At 41.4% G+C, this 12,735-nt stretch overlaps 1 protein-coding gene across 2 annotated transcripts; it reads left to right on the top strand.

The window, feature by feature from the left end:
- The first annotated feature begins 255 nt into the window (after nt 1–255).
- Nucleotides 256–5,329, top strand: LOC133474588 (LIM domain transcription factor LMO4-like). Of its 2 annotated transcripts, none has more exons than XM_061766363.1 (5): nt 256–541; nt 1,723–1,961; nt 2,076–2,172; nt 3,229–3,387; nt 4,465–5,329. In XM_061766363.1, the coding sequence occupies exons 2-5, from the start codon at nt 1,747–1,749 to the stop codon at nt 4,471–4,473; spliced, it is 480 nt and encodes a 159-aa protein (XP_061622347.1). In that variant the 5' UTR covers nt 256–541; nt 1,723–1,746; the 3' UTR covers nt 4,474–5,329. The 2 variants fall into 2 exon arrangements, with proteins under 2 accessions (XP_061622347.1, XP_061622346.1); XM_061766362.1 differs by having other exon boundaries at nt 257–609.
- The last annotated feature ends 7,406 nt before the right edge of the window (nt 5,330–12,735 follow it).

Below are 12,735 nucleotides of genomic sequence, written 5' to 3'. Positions count from 1 at the left end.
CTTTAGTGAGGCTGTGCATAAAGTAAAAAAAAAAATAATAATAATAAATAAATAAATAAAAATTCCTCATTGCCACATAAACCAAATAATATGTGACATATACTCCATATATTTGTCTGCTTCTATTGTAGTGCTTTATGAAAGTGTGGGAACAGCAACTGGCAAGTCATAAATCATTGTGACTCTGACCACGCCCACTGCTCAGCTTATTGGTCGGCTGCTGCCTCACGTGGCTCCGTCGCCTCTCAGCCATTTCAATCGCCGCTTGCGCAATTTGATGAATCGTGTCGTCGCTGTCATTAAGCCTCAGAAACAGCGCGGGGCGTGCAATCGGACGGACAGCTGGGAAGAGCGAGTGGGAAGTCAAGGAAGGAGCGGCGTGTCTCCCTCCTCGCGCTTTTAAGTCGTTCTTTCTTTATCCGAGACTTTCCTGCAACTATTTGGCGTCCGCGCGCCATCCCGGCCTGGGCTTCGCCGCTATGGATCCGCAAAACGGCGTGCCTCAATCCGCTTCCACGGTCGTAAACTCACGCATTTTTTGGTGAGCTCTTGTTTTCCGCCGTGTTTTGACTTCAACGCAGTGGGGGGGGAAACCTTTGGCTCGACAAGGTAACACGTCTTCTTTTTTTTCTTGCTTTCCGTCCTCATTAAAGGCTTTCGTTGAACTTCTCCGTTGCCCTCGTAAGCGGTTCGGTCGCTTAGCACCGAAAAAGTTCGATACTACTGGGAGAACCGGGACAAACCGCTTTGACATGAATTCCTTCCGTTTGAAAGCTGGGACACTTCCAAAAGTGCCATTTGGTGACTTTCCTGCTTTTCCCCTCACCCTTAAAAGAAAACCCACGACGATGAGCACATTGCCCCCCCCACCGTTTTACAGTGCTTTGTTTGACTGAAGCTCAATCCAAATAATACTACATGATATTATGCGCAACATATGTGCAACATATGCGCAACAGTGCAATGTTGGCAAAGTTTTACCAGTCGGTAATGGTCATGTATCCCAGAGCTATTTTGTATGAGTCAATCGAGAATCAGAATCAATTCAATGATACATTTTCACCGAAACTTAAAATACATGAAACGTACTGTAGTCCGGTGGTGTCAATCATACGGCCCGCGGGCCGAAACCAACCCGCTCAGGGGTACAGTCCGGCCCGCGGGATGAATTTGAAAGTGAAAAAAATACGTATGACGTTGTGGTGATGGGGACTAAGGATAATGTTTGAGCATTATTGTGCTCATGTAGAACATGGAAAGGTAATAATTCCGAGGTCTTCACAATTTGATTTCATTTTAAAGTGCAAATTCAGTTCCAAATACCTGTGTTGTGAAGTTGTGTGCCCTCAAACACAATCACTGTTATCAGTTATTTTGCACACGTATAGATAACAAACTGAAGCAAAACAAATTCCTCAAAGTTGAGGTTGTTTTGTAAAATATTTTTTTTTTTAAAAAAGGCATTAAATGGAAATATTTTCCCTAATTGTCTTGCTTTGTTTTGCATTAAAACAAAGGAGAGAAGAAAATATTTATATTATTGTACTAAGTGTGGTATGATTTTAGGGGTCTGGCCACTATGACATCAAATTAGGCTGTATGTGTTCCCCCTGACCTACAATGAGTTTGACGCCCCTGCTGTCGTCCATAGTCCATCCGTTATTACACTGGTGTATGCCTGACACTTTTCTTACTTCCAATTCCTATGTCCTGTGTGTCCAGGAGCCACTGAGGGTCCACATCAGTATGGTGAACAGCCAAGCGTCAAGCATTGCGCCGGCCCCGAGGTCATGTGCAGGATGTGGGGGGAAGATCGCCGACCGTTTCCTGCTCTTCTCCATGGAGTGTTATTGGCACACTCGCTGCCTCAAGTGCTCCTGCTGCCAAGCCCAGCTGGGTGACATCGGCACCACCTGCTACAGCAAAGGAGGCATGATTCTGTGTCGCAGCGACTACATCAGGTGAGGTCTTATGTGGCGAGGAAGTAGGTAGAGGAAAAAGGAAGTGGGTGCTTTTAGCATATGGACGCTGTATCAAACGAGCTTTTTAAAAAAAATAATAATAATAATTTGCAGGCTGTTTGGGCACAGTGGGGCGTGCAATGCCTGTGGCCAGTCCATCCCAGCCAATGAGATGGTGATGAGGGCACAGGGAAATGTTTACCACCTCAAGGTAAGTCCCCAGCTTCCCCTTCAGCATACTATGCCTCCTGCTGTGTGCTTGACAGAAACATCTGAGGTATTCCTCCCCCTAGCCTCAAAGGTAGACTCAGACAGTTCATTAGGTACACCTGCACACTTCAATAAGACACACTACAAGAACTGTATCAAAAAGTCTGTCTATAAAAGATACTGTTCAGTTTTGCTTGACACTATCAGAAATAATTTCATTTCTCAACAAACAAAATTGTACTTAAATGTTTGTTGTTGTCTGCGATTGGCTGGTGACAAGTTCGGGGTGTACCCCGCAACTCGCCCAGAGTCAGCTGGGATAGGCTCCAGCACGCCCGCGACCCCAGTGAGGAGAAGCCCTATGGAAAATGGATTGATGGATGTTTGTTGTTGTCGTGCATGTCACGCTCAAATGTTTTTCTAATATTGCAGTTACATTGGCGTGCAAAGGTGTGATGCTGGTTAGGGCACACAACACTGGTGGTGATGGCTCGCTGTGAAAAAAAATTAGTATGTTGCAGATGGGAAATACATTCGCCGATGATAGGGAGTGGAGTTTACATATACATACATTCGTCAACTGGAGGGGGAGTTGAAGGCCCAGCCAAACCCATTTGGATGCCCCCCTGTATTGGCTGCCCAGGGCCACCATCCCTGGCATGGTTATATTTAGCTCAATAAAAGATACATAATAGAAAAAAAACCAAACAAACAGCCTCAATATGACGCAGTGCAACACTACACTATTGCAAACAGCCACAATAATAATGAACATATTATAAATCAATAACTTTCTGACAGTGTCAGTTAAAACTGATGTATCTTTATTGTGTCAAAATTCTTGATGTAGCTATTGAATTGAATATTGAGACATTTATATATGTTTTCCAAATGAGACCGTACTAATGTTATCTTCATCATTATCGTGTGCTCACCCTTGAATCACAAAATAATATAAAACACATTATCGTACATGGGAATATCATCTAAATTGATATGATGTTCCTGTGTTGATTTGCTTTATTTCCTGGCCTGACATTTAGTTTTTCTGTGGCAGTGTTTCAGCTGTGCCACGTGCAGGAACAGACTGATGCCTGGAGATCGCTTCCACTACATGAACGGTACCATTTTCTGTGAGCACGACAGACCTGGTGCTGCCCTGCTCAGCAGCCACCTGCCACAGCTTCAGAGTAACTCTGTGCTGACGGATCAGAAGGTAAATACATTTCAACGGTACATATCTTCAAATGATCCTCAAAGACACAAGCGGTGTATGTTTGTTTTGTTTAAAAATATATATTGAGTTATTTCATATGCCCTAGCAGGATATTTGATCAGTCAAATGAAATGAAGATTCGTTTGTGGAAAATATGACAACAAAGTGTAGCATTCAAGCTGAAAGTAGTTTAAAATTAGAAAGGAACATCGTTGTCACTGTCTCCGCATGAGCACACAAACCATTACAGTGACACACAAATAATTGCTACAATGACACAAAAAACTTGCCTTGAAGTGTCTAAATTATCTTGAGCTCAGTATTGACTTAAAAGAATGGCATCATCACCTTATGGCGCTTTGTTGCCAACATCCTGTGTCATTGCCAAAGAATACTAAATTTGCACTGTCAGTATGCGGCGATCCAATTCACCAATACAAAGTCATACAAACTGGAAAAAGTAGAAATATCTGTTTGATGCATTTTTATTTACATACACAAATGTACACATGGATAGATAATAGTCCTTAAATACACAGTCTTCCATCAAGAAATCTTAATTACGCCCCGTGTAATAACTAAACAATGATATTATTAATTGTATTGTCTACATATGACTCATCTTTCCACCAACAATCCAATGGCAGACTCGCAACCATCATCTTTTGGAAAATGTTTGGGATATGGCGCCACAAGTTTCCCTCGAGCCAACTTTACTGAACAACTACAGCACACATGAACAATGTGATTTTGATCGATTCATTCTTTGAAATAAGTTCCATGTTAATCAGGCAATCTGATTTTCCTCTAATTCACTCTCGACTTACATTATTTCACTGCTTTCACCTAATTAAGCTCTTTTTTTCCCACTGATTTAGGATATCAGTTTTGGGACCAACCCCCAAAACACTTATTTGTGGTTTATTCGCACTTATTCAAGAATTATTATTTTTTCTTCAATGTAATTATAATGGGCATCAATTATCCGCAGTTTTTTTTGTCCCTATACCCCGGGAATATCGGGGGACCACTATACTGCAAAAATTAGTTGAATAAGTTCTTGTCCTGTCTTTGCAGGTGTGCTGAGTGGAGTGTCTGCCGAAGCTTTAATTCGTCTCCCCTGCTACTGTTGCTATTGCTGTGAGTTCTGATGTCGGTACATCCCTTCCCCGAAAGGGCAGCTCTCTTGCAGAGAAATCCCGTCCCGTCGTCATATCACAGAATCCCAGCCCTCTCATCCGATGTCACATTTATGTTGTGTCCCGCAGTGGTGTCGCCCGGGATTTTGGGTCCTATTAAAAAAATATATATATCACTTCAAGGCCCTACCACAATGCCACATATTGAAAATATCATTTTCTAAGGAACTGGTCAATAATGGGCCCTCATCACTTTTCTCCTCTATGGGGCCCCTGGTGTTCAGTACAAAAGTGGCAGATGCTTACATTCTGTGTGGACTGCACTAGCAGAGACTCCCCTGGACTCTCGAGTAAGCCAGAAGATAACAATCGTCATCAATCAGAGGATGGAGTGAAAGAGGCTTGAATGAGAGTTTGATGGACTGCTGTAAAATGACTGTCAACGTCTTGTGCCAAGTGGCATTATTTTCCCTTAGCGTCAGTGTTTTGAGTGAACTCTGATCTGTCTCTTTTATATGTCTATCTCAGACCTTGTACTCCAGGTGTTGAATTGTAAAATTAGATGGGTGTCAGGCAAAAAGTGTATATTTCAGTCCTGAGAAATCCATTAATTCCCCAAAAAACTGCTGTTTCAAAATAAATGCTACAAACTTTTTAAGCACTATTGAAAATAGGAACTTGTCATTGTCAATGCCTGTAATTTCCATAATGAATTGTATTCTTCATCAGTTTCCTGTTCAATGTGTGGAAGCAAGTAATGGTTTTATTGAGAAAAATCCAATTAAAATGATTTTCCAGTATGAGTTGGCAGCACAGGAGTTGTTCTGTACTTCCTGGTACCTAGCACGGTGGCTGTAGCGGTCTCTCTCACTCTCGTTAACCCTGTATGGGTAAAACATGGCTGATTACCCTGGGGAATGGAATTAGGGGGCTTGAGCTATGACCATTTACAGAAGCTATTAAACATGAGCCCTGTATCTGTGCTGCTGGAGCTCCTGGGAGGCTGAACTTGGGGCATATCCTGTGGCTGGCTGCCTGCCGCTAATAAAGCCTAATCTGAAAGCAGTTTAATTAAAGGGGAGTGGTCCCTTCTAGATGGAGGGAATTGGAAAGAATCGCACGTATTTACTCTTTATCATGTTGCATTGTGCTCCTTGTATGGTGCTATTTTGCATGACTGTTTGGAAGACTACATCTCCTAGGCCACAGTGTCAAACTCAAGACCTGGGGGCTAGATCCGGCCTGCCATATTATTTCAGGTGGCCTGCCGAGTAAATCATGTGCATCAACTTCATATTCTTCTGGACCAAAATGTCAAATTGTCTTCACTTTTCATAACGTTAAGAAATGGCAAGCATTTTAAAATAAAACAAGTTAGGAGCGACGTAGGCAGGGAGATGCGTTTGGATCATTTTCAAATGAATCAAAACCAAAGCAGATGTATAAAAACTGGGACAAAATTCCGGTCCCTAAATATCAACAACCGACTCGTGAAAACAAGGGGCAGAGTAAAACTGAGCTTCCACTGTATATGTGATGATATGATGAGGCAGTTATACATTTATACTGTATGGTTACACATTCCAAACAGCCCTCTAAGGTAAACCATAACTACAATGAGGCCCACAACAAAAATAAGTTTGACACCCCTGTTATGGCTGTATCTAATTAGGTTTGAATCTGGATTCCTTTTTAATGCAATGTAAAAAAGTTTAAGTGGCATCCCGTCAGAGGGGTGAGGATAAGCTCAGTGTGATAGCAGCAGTGAGTATGCAGTGTACAGCTAGAAGAAGATAGCATCTGCTCTACTTTTGCACCTTGCCTGGGAGCATGGCAGCCATCAAACTTGCACCTTAATGCGCTTAGCTCTTCTAAAATGTCCCACTTGTCATGGTAGGTGCTGATACTGCATCAATTATTTATTCCACGTCTGATCAAGGGGCGTCATACAAATTCATTAACGTATGCAAATGATCACAATTACAATTATCTTTGTAACGTGATGGCGAAGAAGTAAAACCTCGGCACATTCTCGACTCCCACCGCACCACAAGTTACACTTTGCATTCAAACTAATCAAGCCTCATCTGCCTCTCCCTAATTAGCCAGAACGTTTTCAGATGCCAATTAGCAGGTCTCAAGAAAAGGCTCTATGCCATGAGGCGTTGTCTTTTATCAGAGCTTCTGCAGGTGTGTGGCTCACCATGTAGCCTGTGTCATAGGAAAGTGTTTATTCCTGCTAATTAATCATATTAACACATGGAGATGAGAGTAATTGCCTGAGCTCCACCACCACACACTGTGTGAAGGCACAAGATGATGCCAGGATATTTTTACATGCTCATGATGAAAAGTCTTCTTACCCAGATACTCGTGTGACACTGAGCCAAGATACAGTTTCCATGCATTCCTCTTGATGATGGGGCCTCTCTGTGGGGAAAGGCAATAAGAATCAGTGATGTACTGGTTTTGGTTTGACCTCCCAGGTGCTATTCATTGATTGGTACCAACACTACGTATCAGCACTCAGGAGAGAGCAGACCTCCCCCAAGGCCAAACAATCTTAATTTTGATCAGTACCTCCATGATACCCACCTCCTGCACATTCCTGATTTGTATTATTCAACCCAGTTAAGAAATTTTGCACAAAAAAACATAAACATCTCCACATTTATTCGAATCTTCTCCAAAATGAGATGGGGATTTCCAGGGGCAAAACATGAACTCCAAAACACATTTTCCGACAGATTTTGCAGCGCACTCCATTTTAGATTTTATTTATTTATTTTATTTGTGTGTGTGTGTGTGTGTGTGTGTGTGTATGTATTCCTGCTAATAAACTGATGACATTATATGACCACAGAATACTGCTTTGCCTTGCAATAATACTGAGTAATATCACAGTAAGCAGCAGTATGTTTTTGTACAACCCGAATTCCAATGAAGTTGGGACGTTGTGTTAAACATAAATAAAAACAGAATACAATGATTTGCAAATCATATATATATTTAATTGAATACACTACAAGGACAAGATATTTATTGTTCAAACTGATAAACTTTATTGTTTTTAGCAAATAATCATTAACTTAGAATTTTATGGCTGTAACACATCCCAAAAAAGTTGGGACAGGGTCATGTTTACCACTGTGTTACATCACCTTTTCTTTTAACAACATTCAATAAACGTTTGGGAAGTGAGGACACTAATTATTGAAGCTTTGTAGGTGGAATTCTTTCCCATTCTTGCTCGATGTACAGCTTCAGCTGTTCAACAGTCCGGGGTCTCCGTTGTCGTATTTTACGCTTCATAAAGCGCCACACATTTTCAATGGGAGACAGGTCTGGACTGCAGGCAGGCCAGTCTAGGACCCGCACTCTTTTACTACGAAGCCACGCTGTTGTAACACGTGCAGAATGTGGTTTGGCATTGTCTCGCTGAAATAAGCAGGGGCATCCATGAAAAGGACGTTGCTTGGATGGCAGCATATGTTTCTCCAAAACTTGTATGTACCTTTCAGCATTAATGGTGCCTTCACAGATGTGTAAGTTACCCATACCATTGGCACTAACACAGCCCCATACCTTCACAGATGCTGGCTTTTGAACTTTGCGTCCATAACATTCCGGACGATTCCATAACAGTCCGGCTGGTTCTTTTCCTCTTTGGCCCTGAGGACACGACATCCACAATTTTCAAAAACAATTTGAAATGTGTACTCGTTGGACCACAGAACACTTTTCCACTTTGCTTCAATCCATCTTAGAGCACAGAGAAGCGTTTCTGGGTGTTGTTGATAAATGGCTTTGCTTTCCATAGTAGAGTTTCAAGTTGCACTAACGGATGTAGCGCCGAACTGTATTTACTGACATTGGTTTTCTGAAGTGTTCCTGAGCCCATGTGGTGATATGCTTTACACATTGATGTCGGATTTTGATGCAATACCGCCTGAGGGATCGAAGGTCACAGGCATTCAATGTTGGTTTTCGGCCTTGCCCCTTACATGCAGTGATTTCTCCAGATTCACTGAACCTTTTGATGATATTATGGACCGTAGATGATGAAATCCCTAAATTCCTTGCAATTATACGTTGAGGAACATAAACCTTAAACTGTTCGACTATTTTCTCACGCACTTGTTCACAAAGAGGTGAATCTCGCCCCATCTTTGCTTGTGAATGACTGAGTAATTGAGGGAAACTCATTTTATACCCAATCATGGAACCCACCTGCTCCCAATTAGCCTGTTCACCTGTGGGATGTTCCAAACAGGTGTTTGATGAGGATTCCTCAACTTTCTCAGTCTTTTTTGCCACCCGTCCCAGCTTTTTTGGGACGTGTTACATACATAAAATTCAAAGTTAATGATTATTTTCGAAAAACAATCAAGTTTATCAGTTTGAACATTAAATACCTTGTCTTTGTAGTGTTTTCAATTAAATACAGGTTGAACATGATTTTCAAATCATTGTATTCTGTTTTTATTTATGTTTAACACAACGTCCCAACTTAATTGGAATAGGCGTTGTATATATTCCATCACACTCACAAAGTAAATCCATTTTTGTGATTACAGATTCAAGGTGACGTGAACTGTTTAGCTTGTGTTGTTGCTGTCAAACAGTAATCTGGTTTACAAGTGTGTATTTTAACGGCTCTATTTTTGTAGACAGCGCATCTGCGGTGGGCCACAATTAATTTTCGTGCAATCGCAAGGCTTGCTGCGTGTGCGTTCCAGCGCAGCATGGGTCTGCCCTTGGAGATGCGCCCGTCGAAGTGACAATTTGCTGGCATAAACTTATGCCTGCACAAACCCTATTGCGCCACATTTAAAGGGAATGAGAGGAGCCGCTTTGATTGGGAGCGGCTTAAGTCGGCTGTAAACATACCCACAGTGGCGCATCCCACCCACTCTTGGAGCCACCGGGTTGCGCTGGTCAACGAAATTACCAACACCGGTCTGACCCACCTCTGGCGCACAGTTGCACCGCCTACCGCGCCGGACTTACGCTGGTCACGAAATTAGGGCCCTAAGGTGTGTTATGGAATTTGTACTAGTTTTTTTTTTGTTGTTGTTTGTTTTTTCTACGTTTGTATGATCTGCGATTGGCTGGTGACCAGTTCAGGGCGTACCCTGCCTCTCGCCCGGAGTCAGCTGGGATAGGCTCCAGCACGGCTGTGACCCTAGTGAGGATAAGCAGTACGGAAAATGGACGGATGGATATTTGTTTCATTTTAATCATCCAACATATCTTTCAGTATCTTTATCTGCTTGAAGTGGATGGTTCTATTTATACAACTAGGGGGGGCAGATCAGATAAGGTTCTTACTGCGTCAACATTGTATGTCCAGTTCGCAGTGTAGCTTACCTCTTATAAACAAGTTCGCAGTTGGGCTAAAGGCGCAACAAAATTATGCTTGCTGTAAAACTGCCACCTGGTTCTCATGATATTTTTCTTTTTCTAAAGCATGAAATGTAATGGTAGTCTACTGTTCCACCATCCTTGTGACAGCTGGCTGTGTTGGCAAAGCTACAGTAGGTATGCAACACCAGATGACTTCCACCGCTCAGATGCTGCTATACCACAACAATCAACAGGACCTCATTTGTCATAACCTTGGAGTGTTAAATGAGCAGACGTTTTGTGAGCTGACTTTGAACTGACTGAGGTCTCCTGTGCTGTGCTGTGCTGTATTGTATGTTGGTGAAAAATGAGACATTGCTGGAACATGTAGGAAGTGATGCATGCTGAAGCCATAACTCACTGCCTTCAGCATGGGAGTAGAGGAGTACCGTATAATGACAAAGAATCTACAAATCCCAGCATCTTGCAGGAATGTCAGTAATGGGAGAGCGAGAGAAGTTTTCCTGGCCAATCGGAGCGCTTTGAATAATTAAAGTGATCGGCTTAATTAGCTCAATTACGTTAATTTGACCACGGAACACGGCCATATGGTGAAAGGAAACAAAAGAGGGGGGAACTAATTAAAAGTAAAATAATGAGGATTTTAATTAACTGGCTCCCTAGACAGCAGAGCGCAGGGATCAGGAGCCTGCTACCATAATTAAAGTGCTGTAACGCTGGCAACATCTCCTCTCTTTCTTATATCTGTGAGGGCTCTATCCATCTAATTAAATCTGTAAATAAATTAGCAACATTGAGGGTTCCTGCTTGACTTAACACTGTCTAGAATCCACCCCCACCTTCCCAATAACATGCTCACCTTACTCTATGCAGACTATCCTAGTCATACAGGCAAAGGTTGCGCTAAGGTCACCCATTAACAGTTTTGGGGATGAGGGGTGATAGTTGTGTCTATTATGCTCCAATCCGGTTTGTGCAGATTGATGACTGTGTTTGCTTCCTCCGGCAACATTTTGGAAGCAACACTGGCACACAGATAGGCGAAGACGGCCAGGCAGAGGTGACAGTGCGTCAACTTCTTGGGTCATATGGTTATGGGTCATTTGCATATAATTTGATCAATAACTGTAAAGACACATACAAATATAAAGCTAATTTAGCAATTCTCTTATGACACCTTGATTTTATAAATGTCTACTATGCTGAAACAGCCACGCTTAAAGTCCTATTTTCAAAAAGTTAACGAAGATCTAAAATTTTAGGCATTCATAGTAAAGGCTTATTGACAAAGCAAATGGTGGCCCATTGAAATACACTTCAAAATCATGTCAGTTGCACGATTTACGCGTTGCCCTTTAAACTCTGTGGATACAAGTGCATAAATAATACTAATTACTCATTAAACCTATTACACTCTTCGTAATAACGGTAAAGACATGCAATAGTTCCGACATGTTTACAAATTCATATTTCAGAAATAACACCGTTTATTTTGCTGTTTGCTATTGTGTGAATGCAAAATCGCTGCCACATCCTGGCACTTCACCTCCCTCTGGTGTATTGCAACAACATAATGAGGCTCTCTCCAGTGGCATTAATGGTGAAGACAGCTTGAATAACAAAGAAGGACCGTTTATAAAAGAACCAAAAAAAAAAAGGAACTCTGAAGACCCTACGATGCATTTGCGTTACCTTTTATGAAAAAGGCATATTAAGCAATAGGAGAAATATCCCAAAAAAATTATTAGGATCTTCAGAAAACATTGCAGATCATGAAACCTTTTTTCAGACACTTAATGGCTAAGACATTTTGGCATTAAAAGTATGAAAAACATTACTTTAGATTGTAGGTATCCAACTCAAGGCTTGGGGGCCAGATGCGGCCCGCCACATCATTGTATGTGGCCCGCGAAAGCAAATCATGCTCGTCAACCTCCGCGATTTTTGCTAAAACCTGTACCCAAATTCCAAATTGTCAGAATAATAAACAATAATGTTACGATATTGCATTTTTCTGTTACCAAACCCTTCTTCTACAGTAACTTAAACAATACTTGAACAAACTATTATCCTTCTGATTTCAAAACTAGTTATCCCTCAATTTGTTGTGTAATGGTAATAATATTATTTGGTGATTAAACATTTCATTGTTCTAATGGCCCTCTGAGGGAAATCATAACTACAATGCGGCCCGAGACAAAAATTAGTTTGACACCCCTGCTTTTTTTCCCCCCTTTGAAACAATGATGACATTTTGATGGATAACAATTGCCAATAAATCAAATACTCACATCAGTAGAATTTTACTTTCAAAAGGAAATTCCAATGGGCCATGTCTTTACCGTTACTAATCAAATTATATGAAAATGGCCCTGATACAGAGTGTGTTCAATATATGTGCTACAATTCCCTATATGCTTACATTGTCTGTCTTCAGTTCCTCTGTTCCCATGCAAACCCTGTGAAAGCAGCTGCTTTTTTTTTTCCATTAAAACTGTCTCAGATTGACAGGTGAGCTATTTGGATATTAAATTAACAAGCACTTATAAACTCTGACTGAACGGTTACTTAGTCAGCTCAAAGTAGATGTAAACAAGGAGGGAGCAACCATTCAACTGTCATTTACCAGTGGCTGTCATTGCACAAAACGCTTGACTGAGATACAGAGATGCACAAAAGTGAGAGAAACAACAAATAGATGAATTCCTCCACCTCTTTTTCCCTGCATATGCGAAAACGAACCTACAATTGAGTATTATTATATGCTTATCTGGCTGAGTAGTGTAAAATAGGTCTACATTAGACCATGAAAGAAGAATAAACAAATTAATTCAGGATAGGT

The sequence above is a fragment of the Phyllopteryx taeniolatus genome, chromosome 3 (genome assembly GCF_024500385.1).
Source record: "Phyllopteryx taeniolatus isolate TA_2022b chromosome 3, UOR_Ptae_1.2, whole genome shotgun sequence".
NCBI classification, from domain to species: Eukaryota; Metazoa; Chordata; class Actinopteri; order Syngnathiformes; family Syngnathidae; genus Phyllopteryx; species Phyllopteryx taeniolatus.
Note: the sequence above shows the minus strand (reverse complement) of the source record. Positions and strands in the feature narration are given on the sequence as shown.

What these genes read in the sequence shown, in the direction of transcription:
- LOC133474588 (XM_061766363.1), top strand. Translation starts at nt 1,747, where the DNA reads ATGGTGAACAGCCAAGCGTCAAGCATTGCGCCGGCCCCGAGGTCATGT. An exon ending in TGTCGCAGCGACTACATCAG is followed by an intron (nt 1,962 to 2,075) that starts GTGAGGTCTTAT and finishes AATAATTTGCAG; the next exon opens with GCTGTTTGGGCACAGTGGGG. An exon ending in GAAATGTTTACCACCTCAAG is followed by an intron (nt 2,173 to 3,228) that starts GTAAGTCCCCAG and finishes TTTCTGTGGCAG; the next exon opens with TGTTTCAGCTGTGCCACGTG.